Here is a 22,726-nt window from a genome sequence, read left to right on the forward strand (position 1 = left end):
TTTTTTTCTCTTTCAGTGGTTTATACGCCTTGCTATGGTGTCTTCAGAGTCACCTGGTTGTCCTGTCCATGTCTCTCTTCTGCTTGTGTATTTAATCTGCACAAAGGCTTGTCATTATTATTCTTAGGGGTTTGATATGCTAGAAAATTCTTAGGATTGGCTTGATGTGGCTTTGGTATCCTTTTTTAGGAATAGAAATAAAAAGATACCAAAATGGCAGCAAAGTTGGTCAGAAATATAAAGGGGTTTCTGTATCAGTTATCAAACTGTAGTAGATTCAAGAACATATGTATGGGGTCATCTATTTTAATTTGATATATAGCAGAACTTTGGAGTTTGTGAATTCTTGCCGTGCTCAACTTTGTGACTGAAGACCAGAAGGCAGTTGGAGAAATTTTATGATTATCATGGATGACTTCTTCCATAGGACAACTACACTACATAGCTACTGAAGTTGAGCACTAATGTTCTGTGGGAACAGGAACAGCACAGTGTCACCATCATGCTGCTTAACTCTTGGCCGTCATCAGTCAGGATGCTGATTCAGGTGGGTCTGTGGACTAGTCCAGGATGGCAATTTTTATGCTGTTTCTCCCTGCTAAGCTTGGAATCAGCCACAGGCTTGTCTCGTAAGCCTTTGGCAATGATAACATTTCTCAGATGTGTTAGCTGTTGGTCTCCTCCACTGCAAGAAACCAAGCAATACTCCACAAGCATTTCTTTTAATCCTCTTAGCAGTTGTGCATTATTTCATACGCTCCTGGCAAAAGTAGTTGACTTTTCTGTCCCTTCCTCCCCTATCCCCTGAAGACACTGGAAGAGGTGAGGAGGAAATAAGTAGTTAATGCTGTGTATCAGTGGTAAGAGGGGCTATATGTTTTTCTGCAGTAGGTAAGCAGCAGCAAGGACATCTCAGAGCTAGAAAATTAAGGAGGAACAGGATCTAGCTTTGAGTGTGGAAAACGCAAATGGCAGGCCCTGTACAGGAACAGCATCACACCCTGACTGGGGCATTAAGGCAGATTTCTGTGGCAGTTTTTCAAGGTAAGCAATTGCTGTGTTTTTCTCACCAGGATCATGGTTAGGACTCCAGCAAGGCTATGAGGAGGTTATAAAAGGTGTATAGTTTTAATTACAAATCCACAACCAGGGGAGACAAATGGACATCTAAAGATGACCAAGAACTGGCATAAAAACTGAAGGAAGTGCTTATGCAGCAGCACCACCCACATTCTTCTTGTCACCACGAGTGCATTGCTTGGCAAGTTGACATGTACATGTGCCTGTTCTGGCTTAGAGCACCACCAGGTTGTTTCATCACAGTTTGTTCTCCCGGGTTTTGCAAACCGGCTGCTGACACTGTCCTGTTGCCTACTCTGTGCTGGGAGAAGTTATTTCAGCTGGTTGTATCTAAGCAGACTTCTGGTTCTGTGTAGTCTCTTCATTTTAGTTAAGACACACTGCTGCAGAGACAGCATTGTAAGGTGGGTGTTTCAACTGGGGATTGGTGTTCTGGTGCTGCTTCCAAAAGCTGCTCTTCACATTATGTGCTGATTTTGTGTACAGGCACCCTGTTCTGTCTCCTCTTCCACATATAACTTAACTTCTGCAAGAGGCAATGACTGAAATGATGCTGTGATAGTCCCTTCTTACTGAAAGCTTCTCTTATAAGGTATGGGTCCTGTGCTGTGACAAATATACGTGAAGATACTGTAATTTATATGGCTCTATTTAGGCTATGTAGTGTGTTTATTTTATATATAGATTTATACATACACACTACTACACACAAACACAAGCACTAAGTAAATATATAGTACTTTTTATGTATGTATATGTATACAATGTGCATACAATTACCTATACAGTACTGTACTACTCTGTATGTAGTATATACTACATCTAGTACTATATAGCATATATAAAATCTAATATACTATATTTGTGCTGCACTTCCTCTTATCAGCTACTTAGCTGTTCTCCCAGCAAAGGCGAGCCAAGCATCCTCTGAGGGTTAGTGTCTTAAAAATGGAGATAAACCGAAGGTTTCCTGTGTTGTTTTTCTGCATCTTTTTGGCTTTCCTGGTTTTGGGGCCAGGGAGTGTCTTTGTTTTGGAGGGTGTTTTTGGTGGAGTTGAAGCTGTATCCTGCAATCATGTAACTATCAGTATCAAACTTCCACTGCTAATTACAGCTAGGTATGTGAAGTCCTTGACTAATTTTGGGGGATGCATCTATCTTTCCTAGTTACAGAAACACCTGTCTGGCCAGGGAGCTTTTAGAAGACCACATGCATTCTAAGTACCCTGGGCAGCAGAGGTGAAGTGTGGAGAGAGGAGAGAGGAGGGGGTAGCTCTGCCCTATGGGAGCTGACACTTGGTGCTTTACCAGAGCCTGCTTTATCCTAATGCTGGGAACTACAGCAGCCAGCAGGGAGTCTGTGAGCAAGAGATTGTGTGTTATCTCCTGCAGTTGCCTTATCTGACCTTTGCATGGGGGAGGACTCCCACAGTCATGGCAGTATTGAGCGTGAGACAGTTTGTTACAGCTTGCAGCTTCCACCTTACTCTTCTAGTGAACTTGGCTATGGCTACCTCAGATAATTATGGTAAGAAATCACTACTACCAAAACCAATGTTTCATTAAAAAAAAAAGAGATTTTATTTCACACTTCTATACAAATATCCACAGGTAATTTTGAATGTAGCATTGCTACCTGGTACAAGAAAAGTTTGAGAGAAATGTATACCAGTGACAGGACTTACTTTTCAAGAATTTGCAGTTTAACGCTGCTAAAATGTTCATGTTCATAGGTGAGGGACACAACCTGCTTTTAAATCCAAGGCTGTTTGTCAGGCTTAGCTCTGACTAGCCTGGCTTCTGATGCTGCTGAGTCTTTCAGCAAATAAGCTAGAATTGTAAAAGCTCAAAAACCAGGTAACAGATAAATACACATGTAAGTGTTCATAATGTCACAACATACTGAGATTATCTAATGGAAGGAAGAAGAGTCTTAAATTAATGCACTTTTTCTAATAACTTTTTAGGTGACCACACCTTAAAGAAGGTACATTCAAAGTTAGTAGTAAAAATAAGACACTTGACAGCTGCCCTCCTAGCAGGTTTTTACCCTATGAGGGGAAAAAGTACCAAGAGGTTTTTGCATAGTTCAAATTACTAGCACTTAACATGCATACTTTTTGAGCAGAATTCTGTTTCACATGGAATAAACAACTGTGAACTGAATCTTTGTTCTTAAATAGTACCAAAGCTTTAGAACATGGGTAAAAAACTAAACTCTTTAAATAGTTTTAGCAGTTATGTTACAATAACTAGATTACTGATAAACACAACATTGTGGTTCTACTTTTATCAACATTCAGGTATTCAAGACAATTCAGTAGTCTCAACATGGATCAGCTCAGATCCCATTAGTTAAGGTAAGTTGGGCATGTAGAGCCTCCTTCAAGTGCTGTGTGACAGCTGCAGTAGTCAATGCCTTGGCCAAACAGGAATTTCTTATGAAGCCGGAAAGCTGTTTCCAGAGAAACTCTCATTTGCAGGAAGTATAAAACTGTATCTAAAACCCTTTCTTCTGCTTGGTGTCCAAACTGTTCAATAGTCTGAAGTAATATACAGATCATGTTACAAGACCTGATGATTCCTATTACATAAAGTTACATGTATCACAAAAAAGCCCCCATACACATCACTGGAATAAATATTTACAATTTTGGAAAGCATTGGCACCTTCAGTGACTTAATAAAATGCAGTGATAGCCTCAGGTCTCATAATCTGAAGTTCAAAAACACAGTGGACTTGAAAGTTCAGTTAAGTCTTTGGCCTAACAGTTAGTCAAAGACAATGATTTATAACAAAAATAAATACAAAAATGACTAAAATTTGTATATACAAAAAGTACATCTAATACTCAAGCCTCTCTTAAAAAAAAACAAAATAAAAACTCAAGAAAAAAAACAACAAACAACAAAATAAACCTGTGTGTATTTGTTGTGACCAAGAGTCACACAATTCGAGCAAAATGACCTATTGCACATGTAATTTAAAGACGATGCTTTTTGTTAAGCCCTAACTACTGCAGTAGGCAAAGTTTAAAGTAGATTGGCAGGTCTTCAAAGTGTACTTGCACAAGGTGTGTTAAGGCAGCTGTGTGTTTATAATGGACTATGCATTGAGGGAAGGATGAAGAACTTATCTTGACCTTAACTGTCCATTCCTTGGATCCCTAGGAAAGAGATTATGATCACAGGAAGAGGTCTGCAGTAGTGGTTTTGCATATGTTGCAGAAAAGACCCCAAATCAACACAACATCTTCTGAAGTGAGAGTTAGATTTGAAGGGGGGAAAGAGGCAGTCTGGAAATTAAATAATGCAAGTCAAGTCTTTTGAAGCAATGTTAACTGTGCAAACAAAAGCCTCAATATAAGTAGTAATATCTACAATCAAATGGTGAATGTCAATAGTGTTCATAGATCTAACTCCATCAATATTCTATTAATAAAACTTTAACTTCTCTCTGAACTTTGTGATGAGAAGAATTTTTCACTAAGAATAACTTTCATTTTCATTCCATTTTGTGAACCACTGTTTTGTCTCGAGCTCTTTGTATTTCCCATCTTTGATGTGTCGCTCTTCTTTTCGAATTCTTACAGCATGATACCGGGGGACACTGTCTTCGTACCTGGAACGCTGGAAGAACCCGCACTACAGCAGAGAAGGAAAAGAACAGATTAGATTAAAGTTGCTGGCAAAGTACTATGATTACAGAGATAAGTTCTGCACAGGTAAGAAAATTGAACACAATTACAGATATAGTTCGGGAAAGCTTGCTTCTCCTGAATCAAAGGTGGTATTGTCTTGTACAGTGGTGTATTTTAAAGACAAACACAGATTTCCAGGACCTTCAAGAAAAGTTACATGAGGGCCTTGTTTTTCAAAGCATCATCTCAACTACAGTCACCTGAATTAACTATCCATACACAGTATTAGAAAGTGGCTCTTGCTGAGTTTGCCATAGGATAAAAAAAAACAACAAAAAAAAAAAGACATAATTGGAAAGTTCTGTAATGTGCCATGACACAAGTCTCCCTACATGAAACCTAGTGCAGTTTTTGTGCCCTGCAAGTTCTTATTCAAAGCCACTGTAAAATGATTTTAAATATTGATGAATAGATTAAAATTAATTTTCAAAACAAAATGGAGTTATGGCCACAGAGTTCCAAAGATGATGATGGGTAGATACTGAACTTCACATGCTCAGAGGTCACTGATGTCAAGGTTAAGAGACATTGTACCATCCAGCTGTCATTAGGTAATGCTAGAGGGAAAAATATTAAAGCGGTTTTGTTCACAGTATTTGTGGTGCTGGGGTTTTTCTTTTTGTCTGGTTGTTGCTCAGTTTTTGTTGTGGGGTGTTGGTTTTTTGTGTTTTTTTTTTTGTTGCCGTTTTGTGTTTTGTTTTTTTTAAAAAAAATACTAGAACTTACATGGGACTGAATTTAAAAAACTGCACCGAGACATAGGCTAAATCTTTAGCCACTGCTTAGTTAAGATTTCATTAAACGTTTATATGACATATTCTAGTTAATTACTCCTCCCCATTCCTTCATCCCAAGCATCACTTATTAATATAGTGTACATGCATGTAATATCTCAAGTTGAATAAAGGTTGCTAGGAGCATAAACTACCATGCATCTAGTAGCTTCAGCAGAAGAAAGCGTGCTCCTAGAAAAGCGTACCTTAGAATTGAAGAAAAACAGATGTTTCCACAGCAATTCTCATTATGAAAACCCTTTTCTTTATAAGCAACATGTACCTATTAGCATGCATTAAAGATTAGTAAAGCAAGTTTATCTGTTGTCCACAGTCTTAGCTTTGTATCTCAACTCTGCAGTGCTGATTACCATCTCTCAAACTTAAAAAACTTATGTGTACTGCCAAAACATAAATTAAAAAAAAGACTAAAAAACACTGCAAGAAATCAACATTTGCTAAAGAAATAAACAAGAAGCTTTTTAGACCAAGGTAAACGCCTGTGTGTGTGTTCACGTGCACCAAAAGCGAAAAATCTATCAAGAGAATGAGCAAGCAAGTATGATAGTTTGAAATCCAAAAGTTAATAGAACGTATGCAATAAAAGCTCCATAGTTAGCCACCGCAACAACCAGAGCATGTGCCACAGTTAAACATTAAAAAATACCATCAATTACCAATTACAGAAGTAGATCAATACTATGCATCAGAAGTAAGCCTCTCTTTATCAGATGGCTGAGCATGGATCTCAGCCTTGTGATATGTGGCATCGTAATGATCTTTCTTATTTCTCTTGAAGAAACCACACTACAAGGAAGCAAGGTATTTAGTCAATTTTTGTGGACTGGAAGAAGTCAAACCTGTTAAAACTGACTTAAATTACCTCTGAACTGTCTTCCCATTATCCCTTTGCAGTCCTCTCCCCAACCCCTCCAGAAGAAAAAAAAATAAATCATAAGGTCTAGCAGCTTCTAGATCTGAGAACTTCTTCGACTAAACTCAATCTGTAGAACAACAGAATAACCTGAGGTAAAAATATACTGGTTTAGAAGCACTTTGTTAAATTTATAATGCAGCTGTTGTTTGTGTTCGGTTGGTTGTTTCGTCTTTAAGAAAAACTACTATAAAGTAGGTCCACAGCTGGCAGTGAAGAAGGGAAGTCTATACTGAAATATGTTTGTGGACTACTGCACAGGAAATCAGAACTATCCTGTGAGAAGTAACTTGCAACAAATAGGAGCTCCTCAGTAAAGCTAATTGCTGCAGTTTCTAAGGAAGAAAGTAAGTGACAGATAGAAGAGGTGAAAAAGAATATCCTAAGTAACCTTGTGCTGTCCTGTAACAGCACATACTAACTGCCTATGTCTCTTAAAAACTAAAAGGACTGCCCTGTTATACTTGGAACCACAACTGGTTGTAAAAATGCCAAAGGTAGTTGAAAAATAGGTACTTAACTTTTTATTTTACAAATCGCCTTTTGTGATACTGTCAGTTTAATGGCATTTCTAATGCTACTGGGAACAAAGCCCTGCTAAAACATTTGTAAGTAATTCACATGAAATTTTACACCTAACTGCAGAAGCTCCCATTAGCAGTATCCGTCCACATCAAAGTAAATATAGGCTCTGATTCAAGTTTTGCACAGAGCTCAAAATACTTCATCTTGTGAGGATGTGGAAGCTGAAAAATTTTGTAACAAGTCTTCCTATGTAACCATTTTAATTCCAAATGTTGCAAAACTGAGACTCAAAGGCAGTGTATGGTTTGGGCAGTTTGCTCTATTTTGAGACCCAAATACAAATTTAATAATTTGCTTAATTATTATGCTGTCTTGTCAGTTGTAGACCAGGAAATATAACCAGATGAATAAGAACTCACCTTCCATAGTAAGAATACCAACAGCGCAAGCATCAATATGCCAGCAAAAATAGCCACTGCGATGATCCACCAAGGTACTCCTGTATAAAGGGCTACTGGTTTTGCAGGAAAGACAGTAACACGCACCTAAAGGAGAGAAATGCATCAAGATGGAAAGAGCATGTCAGAAGGGTCCACGTTTAATACACTGTTACAGTTTATATAGTCTTATCTCTAACAAGATGCCTTCTCTCTCTCACCTGCAAAATGTTTTTGAAGAAAAAGTTCCTGCTGGTGTTATTTAAATATGGTAGTGAACTTATCCAACCCAAAACAAGGTAAAAACGATAGATAATTTAAAAATTAAGAAGTTAAGCTTTTAGCTACTTTTAAAATGGGGGGGGTTTCTGGTGGGTTTTCTTTGGTTGGCTCAGTGGTGGTTGTTATATGCAATTTTGTTTGGTTTGGGTTTTCACCCCCCCCCAACTTTTGATTTAAGCTGGAAACATCACAACCACAACGTATGGTCAGCATTAAATGTTGAACGTACCTGAGCAACTTCATTTGTGAGCTTAACATTCTTAGCTGCAGCAGGAACACTGATTGAAGCCCGAACAAGAATGTCTAGATAATTCATCTTGGAGTATTCCTGTTACAAAATAAAATACAGAAATTAGACACAGAACAGGAAACAGCTGTGACCTTCCAGAAAGGGCACATAAGGGGACTTACTTCTAAGAAAGTACTATTCCACAGCCTGGAACGTAGCACTATAGATGCCTTGCTGTCTAAACCCTTCAGGGGACATTTTATGTCCACACAGCGTGCATTCACATTGCAGTCCTGCAATTATAAATTTATATACGTAAATAAAAACATATCCTTGCAAACTGTTTAACCCCGAGATTAAAAATTGGATTATATACAGCATATTTATATGCAGGAACCAAACTCCATTTGCACTGACAGCAACCGGAAAACACAATAAAGATGCAATTACCTATTTATTTTAATATAGGTAACTATGCAGAAATTATTCCCATTTTTCTCTCATGAGCAAATAATGTAAATGGGGAAATTTTAAAAGAACTGATACTTGGATTTAAGACAAAAGCAAAGCAGTACCTTCTTTCACCCTGGGAAACTCAGAAAAGCCCTCTTAAAAGTGCAGAGAGTGGTATCTGACAAGACTACATTGGAGCAATATGCTTACCAAGGTCTTGTATTTTCTTTCTGAGAATAAAGAAAGTGTTTTGCTGTCTGTAGTCTGCTTCTCTGCAACTTCACGTTTCCTTCTTGAGTTATGGGATTCCTAAAAGAAGTAAAAATTTTTAGTATTTTATCTACCATAGGCATCTCTTAATGCTGACCCCATACAACCAGAGAAACAAGTCCTGTGAGTATTTTCTTGTTCCAAGATCAGCATAAGTGACATCATTATATATCCCCACTTACCCACATTTATTGCTAATAGTAGAGTCAGGACAACTACTAGAATTTGAGATTACCTAGAGAGGTCAACTGATTACTTTCTTTAATAGGTCAAGGGTTTAGAGTTATAAAGCTTTTGATGTTACTTCAATGTTCTGTATAAAGAGTATTAATGTTACTATGCTAAAAGAGTAAGATTCTGCTAGAGGCAGTAGATGATTTAACTGTTTATTAATTACATTCACAATGAAAGTTCATTAACTGATGAAGTGATCTGACCAGAATGGGCTTACGTGCATGCATTTTTAATGGTGGAAATTGGGAAATTGGAACTCCTCCAAAATGATCTTAAGATTGGGGGGGGGGGGAGAAAATCACATCTAGATATAGCACTTCAGTGTGCCTGACACTTGGTTGAGAAATTTTTTCTTATTTGTTATAAATAAGGAAATTTAAATGCAAGTTGGTTTCTTTCTTGTTAATAAAAGCACATGGAATTCCCCTGGGCTGCGGGGGGGGGGGATGTTTACATTTATTGTGAACAGATTTCAATAATGCTGATGAAATCTGTGAAAGCAATCAGTGATTGTATCCTGTAAGAGCTTATGACAGCAGTGCCCATCGCAAAAACAGCCACTGTGATGACAGATTATCATTCCTTAAGCACATTATCCTCATTAGCTGAGGTCTCTAATAAGCTAAACCCTTGATACAGTGTTCATGTATTGCGCTTGTGAGCTGCTTAAGACAAACAAAAAACCCTTCTGGAGGCAAGTTCTTATGCCCTACTGCCACATGCTGCACTGCTTTCATGTTTCACTAATTCATGAAGAGAAGACATAGAGGGTAACATACCACAACACGCAGACTATTGATTTCACTTTCAGGTTGACAGGAGACTTTTTCCAATCCTTTGGAATCTATTTTCATCAAATAAAGCAGCCACTTGCCATTACTGATTTCTTTCGGCCACTGGATGTCCAGGGAAGCAGTACCAAATGTTTTCAGTGGTCTGCCCAAGTTAGTTACCTGTTAAAATAAACATTCTGTAAACTGTGAAATACTTAAAGGGATTTTCGTCTTGATCAGATGGGCAAGTTTTAAGCATGCAGCTAACAAGATTTAAAAGCAGATGAAACCATCAAAAATAGCGTAAAACTAGCACGCTTGGATAGCAAGTAAATAGAGTTGAAACATAAGGATTAAAATTCCCTAACATGAAATTTAAGGTGTTGATTTTCAGAAATCCATGTGAAACAACAACTCCAATTGTTAAAGAGTTAACAAATCATTCAGTTATGCAAGTGAGGTAAATTGCAAGTTTACGAGGAACTCTGACACAGAAAGATAACCAGCTGTTGCTCTCCTAGGTCTGGAAGTTGTTTCCCAACCTATTTTTTGCTTTCTTGGTGTTACTGTTCATGATAGCACATTCTAAAACTTCTGCTTCTACTAGCTGCTTCTACTTTTATTTTTATATATATATATATACACAGGTGCAGAAGAACATAAAGCAGTGACAGAGATGGACTTTAATCCTGACAAACTGCTATGTACAAAGCGGCTCACGTTAATGATATAGGAAAAGTCACTCTCTCGTTGATAAATACTTTTTTATGGAAAAAAAAATATCTCTCTTACGTTCTCTTTGATTTATTAATTATGCAGAAGACGAAGAGTGAAACAGACCCACACATTCAGAGTGGCTCCCACAGTGTCATCTTTTGCCTGCTCAGCCCTGCACGCAGCAAGTACACATACCCACTGTCTGTGGGTATCAGCTAACGCCTGAGCACACCACAGTTAGGGTTCTAGGTTTCAGTTCTGTTCCCTACCTGCGTGGGGATTTATGCTGTACAGCTAAATGTGCATGAACTGCTCTGGAAAAAATCAAGCAAGCCTCAGGCCAATCGCTCAAAAAGACCATAACGCATCAAGGCCTAAAAAGCAGCTCTGGTCTGCAGTCCGACTGCATGTTCTTCTTCATTGGAAGTCAGGATTTTGGGATGAAAGAAAGCCTGTTTACATCCAGCAACTTTTTCAAGTATTCATATGCATAAAGAGATAAACTGTGGATTAAAACCAGCTGTTGGCATTAATATAAATTACTCACTCTGAATTCATACTCTATGAGGTTTCCAATATTATCTTCAGATTTCATAGCACTCTCACCAACAATGTTACCTCCAAAATACACCTGAGAAGGTTTAGCAACTCTGTTCAGGTAGGCGTGGGGAAGGAGAGTAAGCAGATTTTAATCAAGTCTCTGGCAATACTGTCATCCCCAACCCCCCATTCATTATGCTATCATCACATACCCAGTGAGTGATAAAAGCAATTCAAGAACCACTTTAGCACTAGCTGTAATCGGTGTTGAATTCACTTGAGTGCTTGTTCTACAATGAAAAGGAAACAATGCTGTTTATTTTACAGATTTGGCAGTATTCACATTACTACTGCTTTTGTGAATTTAGCAAATTACTTCAAATTGTTTACAACTCTATATAAAACACAGCACGTGCACACAAAGAAAACTTACGTTTCCAACTTCAGATTGATGTCCAAGTCTGTTGTATCAACATTAACTTTAGTGGTACTTAAGATCAGATAAAAGGTTACCTAGACAAGAAGTAACAATACAGTATCAAAGAAATACACCATCGAGTTTTAGAGTTAAAAAGACATCCAAATCAAATTTCCAGTTATGACACACACAAACTTTGGACAACTGCATCAAGAATCAGATTTTGTAACTTGAGTAAATAGGTGCAACTTACATTGGAGTTCCTTTTAAAAGGATTTCCAAGTTCACACTCTGCTTGAGAGCCATTTTGGTTAGCACCACATGTTAGCTGTTTTTCCTGATGAAACAGAAACATTAAAAGGTCAAAATAAAAACATTAAGGTCAAAATATGCTGAAAATATTTAAAATTTGAGTAGCTTTTCTCTTAAAAATACTTACAGGATAGCCCCTCATCTCTCTGAATGCAGAGTAAGTCAGACTGTCTGGGAAAGTTGCTATTAGTTTAGCTTCATACGCATCCTCACCATCTTTCTGTGGATTTTTTGCATCAGATGGATTGTTTGTCACCGTTATCTCCAGGGCAATATCCTTCTGATCTTTCAGAACAAGCACCGGCACACCATTTTCACTACAGAGTATACAGGGTTGTGCATTAGGAAGACAAATGTGTATGAAGTTTGCTTCTTACTATGGTTTGCCCAAATACAGTTCTCTCCATTAGGGAAGAACTGCTGTTAGACCATAAACACATGAATGGTCAGAGTTTTTTTTTCCAGACTAGTATTTCATGTTGGGAAGTTACCAGGACAGAACAGACCAATACACCCTCCCTCAGGTCATCAAGAGGTTGTAGTATTTCTGAACCAGCACTTGCCTCTGGCTCACCTGTAACAGTGGTGAATTTCCCCTCAGTAAGTTTACTGATCTACTTTTTCTTTTAAAATGTGTATGGTTTTGGCTTCTGAGTCAGGCTGTGGCACTCACTGCTAAAGGTGACTGACTGTTGACAGTAAAGAAACATAATTCCTTTTTTCCATTTTCACTGGCCCTCCAGGGAGCAGGGATGCAGCAGAGTGCCATCAGGTGTGTGTTACTGTGAAATCGTTTTTCTGTTCACTTCTCTGTAACTGCTTGTCTTGGGCTACTAGACTATAGTATATCATGTCATACAATCAAATTTCAACTCAGTTAACACTAGATATATGTAATATATATTATACTATATATTCTGATAGTATCATACACAAACTTCTGCAAGGCTGGTTTAGAATCATTTCTCCAAGGGTTAGAAACTTTTTTCTAACTCTTAGCCCACATATGCATAGTTGTGGTCACTTGTATCCATCTGAGTGTACCACCATTGCTGCTTTTCTACAGCTCATGCCCAGTCCCCCACCTTCCTCATCCTGACAGGTGATTACAGCCGCACGGGGCTGTCTTTGCCAGAGTAACAGAACAAAGCTGCTCTAACACCCAAAACCCTCTCCTAAAAGTTCTTTTAAGCACTCGTTAGTAATTTGAATTTTAGCAATGCATTAATCAAGGCTTACATTGGTAGGTAAGTAAACCTGTCTTCATTTCCTTCTCTAGAGCAAAACCGGTACTGAAGTTTCAGATTGCTATGACACTCATTGTCTTCTCCACATCCTTCTTTTAAGAACTCCACCTAAATAAAGCCAAAGGACTGTTACTGCATGTCACATGATAATAGCTTAAAACAAGATTCCTGATGTGTACTGTATGAAGCATCAGAGACGCTTTCCTGGATAGGGTAAGATTTTAACCTGACTCTTGCCCATCAAGACTTTTTTTTGTGAGACACAGCCCTTGGTGCTGATAATTGAGAATTTTAGATGTGACCAGAAGGCAAAGTTAGATAATTCTAAGCAAGAGGTACACTTCCAATAAGGAGCAACATTCTTAAGTCTTCAGTGAGTGCTAAGGAAATGAGATATCCACTGCTGCAGAGCTCTAATGCCATTACAGCATCCTAACCATGGAAAAATTAGATGGTACATTACTTGTGATGTGGGACAAGCATTCACAGCAGGAGACAATGGATTTCCAGTTTCAATCAAAAGCAAATTTCTTCTTAAACTTGTTGTGGAGAGGAAAAAAAAAAAACAAAACCAAAAAACAAACCAAACCAGCCTGGCCACTATACTATCTCCACTTCTACTGCAAAAGAAACACAGGATCTAGTTCATAACATTCTGTAACAAGTTACAAACAAATACAGAATATAAGCCAGTAGTTACACATCCAGTGCCACCCCAGTTATTTATTTCCTTTGGTCATAATTTAGCTTTCTACAGCTTTTAAAATTCAGTGAGCCATCAGAGTGCAGATTTGTGGGAAAACGCGGTATCAAAGGCTTACTTTTGTGGTCTTTGTTTCAGATTCATTTGAATTTAGAATTGGTATCAGCTCTGGAAGTGCTCTGTCTTTTCTTGTGGACGGTGAGCTAGACTCCAGGCCAGCAATTTTAACAGTGACTGACACTGGAATGGGTCGTAGCTTATCTTTGATTTTGTCCTGTTGAAATATTTTAAATGGCATAGTTAGTGTACAGTGCAGAGAAGAAAAAGCAACACAACGGCTAGCTTTTGCTGTCAATTTTATAACAAGCACTAAAGCAAAATCTTTCCTGCTACATCTCCCACTGTTGAAGCTATTCACTATATAGAAACCCAGCATTTTCTAATAAGGCACAAGAACACAAGGAGCCCAGCCCTACTGGCTGGCTGGTTTGGGTTTTTTGCCTGGCTTCCCAGTGATGATTTCTCTCACTGTTAAAAGTTCCTACGAGTAACATGGTAACTCAGGCAAATGGAATTCACACTACAACAGTGAAATAACACATTGGAACAGGCTGCTCAGGAAGGTTGTGGCTGTCCCATTCCTGGCAGCGTTCAAAGCCAGGTTGGATGGGGCTTTGAGAGCAACTTGGTCTAGTGGAAGGTATCCCTGCCTGTGGCATCAGGGATAGAACTAGGTCATCTTTAAGGTCCCTGCCAATCCAAACCATTCTGTAATTGCAGTGCGTGAAGTTCAAGATGCTTAATTTGCTCTGGTCAAAAGCAATGCTGGCTCATTACTGCTGAGCCACAGGCAGAGAGTTTGTTCAGCTCCTGGAATAGTGCCACCTTTAAGGTCTGCTGTAGCAGTCAAGTCAGAGAGCACTTACCAAGCTTTCTTGTCCTGCCCATTCATCCCCTCCAAAACCCATGGGTTAAAATTCTCTTCCTAGCCAGTGACACTGTTAAATTCTGTAACAATTACTTCTGTTGGAAACAGCTCTCCAGTTTGGCATCTATTGCCTCTCTATTGCTGCAGTGGCTACAACTTTTATTCATGCTTTGTAAGAAAAGCAACAGGAAGAAGCAGCATGCGTGCAGAGAATAGTAAGGTACTACTTAATTACGGTTTGTTTTCTAGTTTTAAAGCTTTATACTGCATGTGACTTTTAAGATATACAAAGGTATCATGAGGCTGAAAAAAAGAGCATGCTTTTGTTTTCAGTGGGTCTAAATGAAATAAACTGCCTTACCTGCAGTACAAGCTTGGTTGTCACACACTCTCTTGAGTTCTGCCCCCTCAGGGTTGTGTTTGCAGTGAACTGATCAGACAGGTGGTCTTTAAACCGCACCCTGGACGGCAGGCCTAACTGCCTCCTCTCGTTTTCTGCTTCAAATGTGTACGTGATCTCTAGATGAAGAAATAAAGTAGAGTCACTGTAAAAAAAAACCTTGCCTTGTTAAAAAGAACTTTAATTTCACCAGCTATGACCTTACAACGTTATTCTGGGAGACTGTTCCAGCCAGTGCTGGGCTGCACAAACCATTCTCGGCTATTTTGCCCCTCTCCAGTGCAGGGCCAGGTACCCTGTACATGTACCTAAAGGAAACTTTTACACCAAAACCTTCATTTCCAAAGTACCCCATTACTTCACCAGCATGCAGAGCTGGCTGGAGGAGCTGTAATTGCTGCTGTGGAGCCAGTAGAGGGCCGAGATACAAAACTTTGTGAATACTCTGAACTCTCTACATCTTTTGATCATCTGCGTATTGACCAAGACAGTTTAATGTTGAAAGGATGGCAACAGCACTGAGCATTCCAGGCCTGAGGAGTGCGCAGACAGGCACACATGAGCAGCCTCTAAGAGCTGGAAGCACTTGACCTGTTGAAGGACCAGGACCTTATTCACGCACATCCTATGGAATTTGACAAGTAACTGAGAAACTAAAGACCATCCAGGAGGAGGAGGAGGTTTGGGCTTAAAATTCTTCTCATTTCCTCTCAAAATCCTACACGGTTTTCCCAGATTTAGTAACAGTGGCATTTTAACAAGAGAAAAAACAGGACACATGAGAAACTAATGCTTTTCATTTCTAACTATATTTATGGCACAGTCTTCCAAGCTCCTATTAATACAAAGATCTTTTTATTTCCATTACCGATTTCCACAAAACCATTTTCATCAATACAGAACGCTGGTTTATATGGTAAGTCTCCAATGAGAAATAATGCTTACTAATGATTTATAAGATGGACTTTAAAACTGCTTTCTAAAGCAGCACTAACCTAGAGAAGCAACATGGTGTTGGTCTGTATGGCAGCCTCTTGCTCACTGGCAGTTACATTACCTAGAAAGCTTCAGTTCGGTCTGTCATGAACTTTGTAACACACCAGCATGACTCTAAAGACAGATGGTGTGGTAGCTGACAGACCTTAGTACCAAGTCACATTTTACATCTGACAGTCACAATCTGAGGTTAGTCACTATAATTTGAGTGCTGTTCTTCCATTACATGCTCCAAATAATAGTAATAATAATTTCAAAAACCACACAAAGCACGTGACAGACAAACACATCAGAAACATTTATCGTCAAAACTTACTTATTCGTGGATTTAAATCTCTGGGGTTTGCAGTATACTGAAAGCAGGCTTTCACATCCATCCTGTAAAAACAGCCAAGAAATTAATAGGGCACAGTCCAACAGGCTGAAAAGTTTTAACAGTCCATTGACTGATATTATCAGTTCTATGACTCTGGTTTTCATGCTACAACAGTAATTTGCTGCTTACTAAACAGAACTGCAAAGCAAGAAAAAATGGCTAATAAGCAATTAGAAGGAGTATTTTCTGGCATTTGTTCTTGTATCTCTACTGAGAGCTGTTCAAGATAAGATACTGGTAAGTGTTAAAATCTGAAGTGGCAAAGTGACATTCGTTTTCAAAAATGGACATTATGAACAGAACAATTCCACACCTTGTGCTTAGCAAAGTGGTCACAGCAAATTCAGGAGATCAAAATGATCACATGTACGTATATTTGCTTAACCTGCATGACTGTCACAGCCCTCCGAGTTAACATCATCACAGCGGAAAACCCAAGACACCAAGGCTTCTGATACACTTGTTTGTTGTTTTTTTAATTTACCATATTTCACTGGGGTCCTCGGGGTTCTTTTTCTTCAGATCAATTCGGTCAGGCTGTACCGTAACGCTTTTTTTAATGCTTATCACAGGCCGGGATCTTTATTTGGGGGAAAAATGGGGAATCAAAAGAGGGGGTAAAACAAAAAGTTTCTGTTAAGATCAATGCAGTAATTCATGTGAATCCCAGACACCCTCCATGCCTGCACGGATTTGCAACAGGCACCCCAGGAAACAGAATTTGGCTTTGATAATGGTTAGAAACAAAACTACTCAAAGTTTAAGCAAAGTGAGTCACAAAACCCAACACAATCGCAATTAAATGCCTGCCTGGGAAGCAGGGCATGTTAACGTGTGGCTGTGGTTGTCATTTTACACATGTATAAAAAACAGAAAATTCACAGTGATGGTTCCCACCCCAATGGTAATTCAGCCCGTGTGAACTACTGTAGGTACTGAAGTTCATTGAGATTAATGTTCACAACAGCTTTAATGTGGAGCCGGGGTGGCTGTGGGAAAAGATGTTTTCATTTCCTGACTCCTCTGCATGTAGGCTGTAACCATAATTCAGCCTGACAACTTTTCCTTTCTCTTCCTTTTTGGAAGGGACAAGAAAAGACAGTTCTCATGAGCAAACGAATGAGCTGATCCCATCAAAGCATCTAAGCGCTGCTTAAAATGGCCAAAAAGCCGCCGCCTCCTCTTTTAGCAAATTTCTTTTAAGCAGGCCACCACTGTTGGCCACCACAAAGGTTTTCATTCTCATCTCTGTAAAAGTTTTCATACTGCCCTTATCAGCAAATGATTAAAGCTCCTTTTGAGTAAGCAGAACACTTAAATCTAAGCGACCTCCCTTCCACCTACTCTGTTCTCTTCCACAAGCAACAGGAGTGCCTTTTGTTGGCTGCTGTTTCAGTGTATTTAAGAATATTCCAATTCAGTACACAGATACGATACACCTTAGAGATGAGACGGTCAAAAAAAATTGTAGGAAAGGTGGTCTGTCTGAAAGGTAGAGTTGTTTTGGGAGTTTCTGTTCCTCCTCCTTCGGGACCTCACAGCAACCACCAAAGACCTGAAGCTGACGTGGCAATCACAGCTCTGATGAGGAGACAGTCTTCTTCCTGCTCATTACTAGTGATTCACAGTACATTAAACTGGAAAAAAGGCAGAGGTCTGCAAAAGACCATGACCTCATCCCTAATTAAGGCATATGCCACCAAAATCTGAAAGTATCCTGTCTACAGGGCTGTCTCAAAGCTGTTTCATGGACCCAGTGCAACATCAGGAAGGCCGTATGCCTCGCTGCTTTTGGATCCTCAGCTACAAAAGAGGGGTTTGGTTTGGTTTTGTCCTATCTTCAATAAAGCAAGATTAGATCTCTAACAGCAGCAAACAAAAGCTCTAGCAAACATACCCGTTAACTTCTCCTTAAGGCAAAAGAATTATTTATCACCCTTAACTCCATCAAAGGACATCAGCATCCAAGTAAGTTATCACTGGCCAATGCCAGGGTACAGCTATACTACACGCATCAGCGCTCCACAGTAACTGTCCACGTTCACCCTCTTACCCTGTATTGATTGTAAAGCTTCTCAATGGGAAGAAAGGTCTAAAATAATAAACCAATTTATGGATTTTTTTTCCCCTCCAGAATTTCCAGCTTCTAGAAGGAAAAATGCACTGCAGGCCAAACAGCTTTGTGTTACTTCTCAGCAGGCTGGTTTTTGAGAAAACTAAACCTAAAGCCTTGGTTCTGTATACACCACCAGTTCTGTATTATTCCGTATATAATACCAGTTCTGTATATAATACCTGAACACAGAAACAGAATCTGAAAGGGAACCAACAGCAATATCGGGGTAGGAGTTTTTGTCCAGGTCCATGTTTCCAGCAATAGAGTAACCAAAAAAATTGGTGCCTGTTTTTTCACCATCAAGAATCTAAAGATCAAACAGATTGAGGGAATTCAGACATTTAAAAGCTCTAAAAGTGAAATAAGCAACAAGTGAACATCATTGACTCATGGCCAGGAGAAAAAAAAAAAAAATAGATACAAGGAAATGGGATCTCTGTGTTCAGGTAAATAAACTGAAGTGCCAAGGTTTGCTTTTCTTCCAAGAACTTACTGTGCAGTAGCAGCAAGTACCAGAAATTACTGGTTCGCACAGAAATGTGACCTAGCTTATCTTTATTTATAGCATTTATGCAGTAAGGCACTTAAAACTGAAAACTTACCTAGAAAATATTCTTACAGGATTCTAAGAAGCATAATCAAGTTCCATTCTCACCTTGCAAACTGAACACAGCAGTCCTCAAGTAAATACGAAAAAGGCATAAACATATCTTCTTAAAAAGGAAAGTGAAGGAGCAGTAGTGCAAGAGGAAATGAACACACCAATTATTTTAGAATCCAAAAATTTCTTTCAAAAAACCCAGACTTACCCATCTACGTGCCTTTTTCTTTCTCTACGTGTTATTGCTGCCAAAGGACTGCCCAGGAAGCAAAAATGTGTATTGAAATTAAGCATCCCTAAACTTCCTGGTCAGTAATGCAAGGGCCCTGTGACTTCTCTGCATGTCCCCCAACCCACTAAAAGCAGTGGAAAGGGAGAAGATGGATAGTCCTGACATTCATTTTGTGCAAGACTAATTCTGTATAGTAACGGTTATTTCATTACCTGTGCTGGTTTTGCGTTTATTCCATTCCTGGATCCATGATAAATGTATACTTTGCCAAAACCATCATAGGGAGCCCCTATTGCAATATCTGTTGAAAAGAAGTGGCGATACCTAAAATCATTCTTGCTCTTTCTGCAGCCTGCAATCATGTTGAAGGTGCATACAGGGTGTTCCACGTCTGGCATTAGCAAGAAAGTGCCGTACGTTTGTACGGCAGTTGTGTTTCACTCACCTGGATATCCGTCCTGATTAACGTCCCCTACATTTTCAACTGCAAGACCAAACATGGAGTCGGTGGTTCCATTTAAGCGAATGGGCTTTACTCTGTCCCATTTGCCTTGCTGGTTAATGTAGATGTAGGCAGCACCACCAATGTCTCCACTTCTGTCAAAATACTGCGGGGCTCCAACAACAATGTCCTGCCACCTTAGAATTAAAGGAAAAAAAATGAAGGGATGCTTTTACAGAAGGACTGTGAAAAATGACTGATCAACTGATGGGACCACGGTCTCAAAGTCAGCTGGCCAAATAGCTGCTGAACAGGGGCTGAAAAATACATTGGGCTGGTTGAGCAACAACAGCTCCGATACTACAAACTGCTTGTGTTCCCTTTGTGACATACAAGGATCTTCTAGGGCCTTTATCAGGTATGGGATTTGTTTTTTCCTTCTGTGTTTCCACTAATTGTTTAAATAAAACTCTTTTCTGTAATTAGAAATGTAGACTGTATCCTGACTGGTTCTCTGAGGTGCCCACCATTTCCTCCAGCAAAACATGGAAGATGGGATTTGGCATTCCTTGTATTTCTAACATGGAAAATCAAAGCAGAAATAAACCAGACTGCCATCCTTCATTATAGGAGTTACCAAGGCCATACCCATCATTGTTGAGATCCACAACAGCAACATCATAGCCAAAAGAAGAGGCCAGCCCTTCTCCTTCAAACATGTGCTCCAGTGACAGCGCTCTCTGGTTCTTCTCTTTTTTCAGTAGAACAACTGCTCCGCTGTGGTTGGCTCTTGGGGCACCAGACACAAAAGTCATCTCATCCTGGGAGACAATTCCTTTACCAGAGTCCAAAGAGAAACCTTGAACAGAGAAAGAAAGAAAATATGAATACACAAACTGACAGCTTGTACTGCTGACAGGGAAAATAAATTCTCCTACTATATTAAAGTGGTACATTGAATCATGGAAGTTTTGCCTAAAACAGAGTACAATGTACTGGGCATTCTCCATTTCTACTTGGACTGGTGGATCCATTTTTACAGATCTACACTGTTCCACACATAACATCTAAGTATTTCCTCCACAAAACACATTATTGCATTGCTCACTCAGATTTACTTTTCACAGACACCAAATACAAGCTTAGAACTTGAACACCAGCCTTACCACTTGAATATAGCACAAATGGTTCACCTCTGGCAAAATTATTCTAAACCTTGCTAAGTACAAGTCAGTATTGTTCTGCTGCAAACATGCACAATGTAATACACAAGCACAGTACCTCACATGAAGGATGTACACAGTATTTGAGAATCAGCTTACACAGTAATGGTGAAATGGGCAATTTTGATATAAGCAGCCCTAAAGGACACATTCAAATGATTTAGTTCTACATCTTCTTTATAGAAGTCAATGCGTTTTTAAATGTATCAAAACTGATAAAAGAACACACTGCATAAGCCAACATATCCAATAAAAGCCAAAGTAGCAAGTGATGCGCATTGCAAGGAAGGAAGATACCAGCCAGCAGATAGAAATCTCCCTTCTGAAACACTTCACCACTACCATGAAAATTCTCAATTACAGCAGTGCACAACGAGGCAGTTTCAGAAGAATTCAGGGAGTCCCATCTGGGGGAGGGATGAGAGGTTTGGAGAAATGCATGACAAATCAGTGTTTCTCTGAAGCCATGTTATTTTGCAAGCTCCTCTTCATCTGAATCCCAACGTTTACATGCTTTACTTGCAATGTATTTGAGATGAGGAGGGGATGGAGGGGAAAGGATCATGTCACAGGTCTGGAGATTATGTCTGACCAGATGCTGCCACCTCAGGTGGTCACAAACCTAAGTAGCTATTCATCATAACATCCACCGAGTTGTCCACCTGTGTGCTGGGAGGCAGTGTTTTGTATACAAACTGATCTGGATGAGTATCAGATACAGCTGTCAAAAACAGAAGACCTGTACACACGAGTGAAAGATTGAAGAGAAAAAGAACAGCAGTTAAGCAAAGCAGCTATAACCGTGTTTATTTACTGTCTAAACAGAAGGAACAGCAATGCCAGTGCACAGCAGGCTTGCCTGGAAGTGGGTTTGATTATGACACATCAAAGGCAGCATTTACATGTAGGAGGTAAATGCGTTTGTTAGGAAACTACAAGAAGTCCGGATTGCTCTGTTCACAGCAAAAGACACCTCCGCAGCATCCTCACTGCACCAATTGCTGTTTCACCAGCAGAGGCTGGCAGCTTGTCTTTCTAACATAAGCTCTTATGAGTTTAATTTTTTTTTTACACCCAGTAATTACTACTGATACTTAATGGAAGTTTATGTTCTATGTCTTCTAAGAGATACATAGCTCTAAGCTGGCTCTTCTCCTGACTTGCTTCTACTTTTTGGGTGAGTGATGCCCTTCCCACCTGTTCGGTTTCCCCCACTCGCACAGAAATTCCATTCTCAAGTTGCCAAAACTGTTCTTGCTGCAAATGCAAAAGCAGTGGGTCAGAACACCATGGAAACCTGCACCAGAACAGAAAGGCCCTTCACGCTCGAGACCTTTCCAAAAATGCAGCGCAGCCTTTTCTCTGCACCAAAGTACCTCACTGGTGTACAGTGACGTCCACTGGCCTAAGGGCATATTGCTGCTTTCATGCATGCATAAGGTGCAAGAGACTCATGTCCTGCAACACACACACACTTTAAACACAAACACTACTCATATTATGGTGTTATAAAGACTTGTAAGCAGGCCACTGGAGATTTAAAACCTTTAAGAAAACAGTGCACTCACTTACCAGGAGTGCAGAAGCTGCTGTCTTGACACTTATACCCAGAAACTCGTATTTTTATAAACCTCTGATACCACATGGCAAAGACCTTGTGACTCAGGACTACAGATCATACACTGTACTTAACCATCAGAGCGATTATAATCGCTCCCTGAAATCTGTAGGTCCTCACCACAGCTCTTAAAGGTCTCATTACATTCGCAGCTCTTCTAGGTTCC

At 39.5% G+C, this 22,726-nt stretch overlaps 1 protein-coding gene and 1 long non-coding RNA gene across 6 annotated transcripts in view; one reads left to right on the top strand and one right to left on the bottom strand.

The window, feature by feature from the left end:
- Positions 1 to 553: 553 nt before the first annotated feature.
- On the top strand, positions 554 to 20,672 carry LOC134156599 (uncharacterized). The gene is made up of 5 exons (XR_009961966.1): positions 554 to 1,484; positions 1,567 to 1,672; positions 3,384 to 3,440; positions 4,674 to 4,805; positions 20,206 to 20,672. It is a non-coding gene; the product is annotated as an uncharacterized LOC134156599 (long non-coding RNA).
- The window catches only part of ITGA6 (integrin subunit alpha 6), a 56,242-nt gene continuing 36,153 nt past the window's right edge, over positions 2,638 to 22,726 (bottom strand). For 3 of the 5 annotated variants that reach the window (XM_062604779.1, XM_062604780.1, XM_062604777.1), the window contains 20 exons: positions 20,368 to 20,578; positions 19,723 to 19,916; positions 19,490 to 19,578; positions 18,624 to 18,751; positions 16,813 to 16,908; positions 16,269 to 16,330; positions 14,918 to 15,075; positions 13,747 to 13,902; positions 12,918 to 13,033; positions 11,806 to 11,995; positions 11,620 to 11,703; positions 11,382 to 11,461; positions 11,161 to 11,238; positions 10,956 to 11,058; positions 9,698 to 9,871; positions 8,625 to 8,723; positions 8,144 to 8,254; positions 7,962 to 8,060; positions 7,433 to 7,558; positions 2,638 to 4,725 (listed from right to left, as the gene is read on the bottom strand). In XM_062604779.1, the coding sequence (XP_062460763.1) occupies positions 4,567 to 4,725; positions 7,433 to 7,558; positions 7,962 to 8,060; positions 8,144 to 8,254; positions 8,625 to 8,723; positions 9,698 to 9,871; positions 10,956 to 11,058; positions 11,161 to 11,238; positions 11,382 to 11,461; positions 11,620 to 11,703; positions 11,806 to 11,995; positions 12,918 to 13,033; positions 13,747 to 13,902; positions 14,918 to 15,075; positions 16,269 to 16,330; positions 16,813 to 16,908; positions 18,624 to 18,751; positions 19,490 to 19,578; positions 19,723 to 19,916; positions 20,368 to 20,578 (2,513 nt within the window). In that variant the 3' untranslated portion in view covers positions 2,638 to 4,566. Of the gene's footprint in view, positions 4,726 to 6,231; positions 6,362 to 7,432; positions 7,559 to 7,961; positions 8,061 to 8,143; positions 8,255 to 8,624; positions 8,724 to 9,697; positions 9,872 to 10,955; positions 11,059 to 11,160; positions 11,239 to 11,381; positions 11,462 to 11,619; positions 11,704 to 11,805; positions 11,996 to 12,917; positions 13,034 to 13,746; positions 13,903 to 14,917; positions 15,076 to 16,268; positions 16,331 to 16,812; positions 16,909 to 18,623; positions 18,752 to 19,489; positions 19,579 to 19,722; positions 19,917 to 20,367; positions 20,579 to 21,564; positions 21,682 to 22,726 lie in introns of all 5 variants that reach the window. The other 2 variants (XM_062604781.1, XM_062604778.1) reach the window with 2 other exon arrangements.

Source organism: Pezoporus occidentalis, unplaced genomic scaffold, assembly GCF_034315485.1.
Source record: "Pezoporus occidentalis ecotype Australia unplaced genomic scaffold, CSIRO_AGI_Poc_V1 ctg88, whole genome shotgun sequence".
Lineage (NCBI taxonomy): Eukaryota > Metazoa > Chordata > Aves > Psittaciformes > Psittacidae > Pezoporus > Pezoporus occidentalis.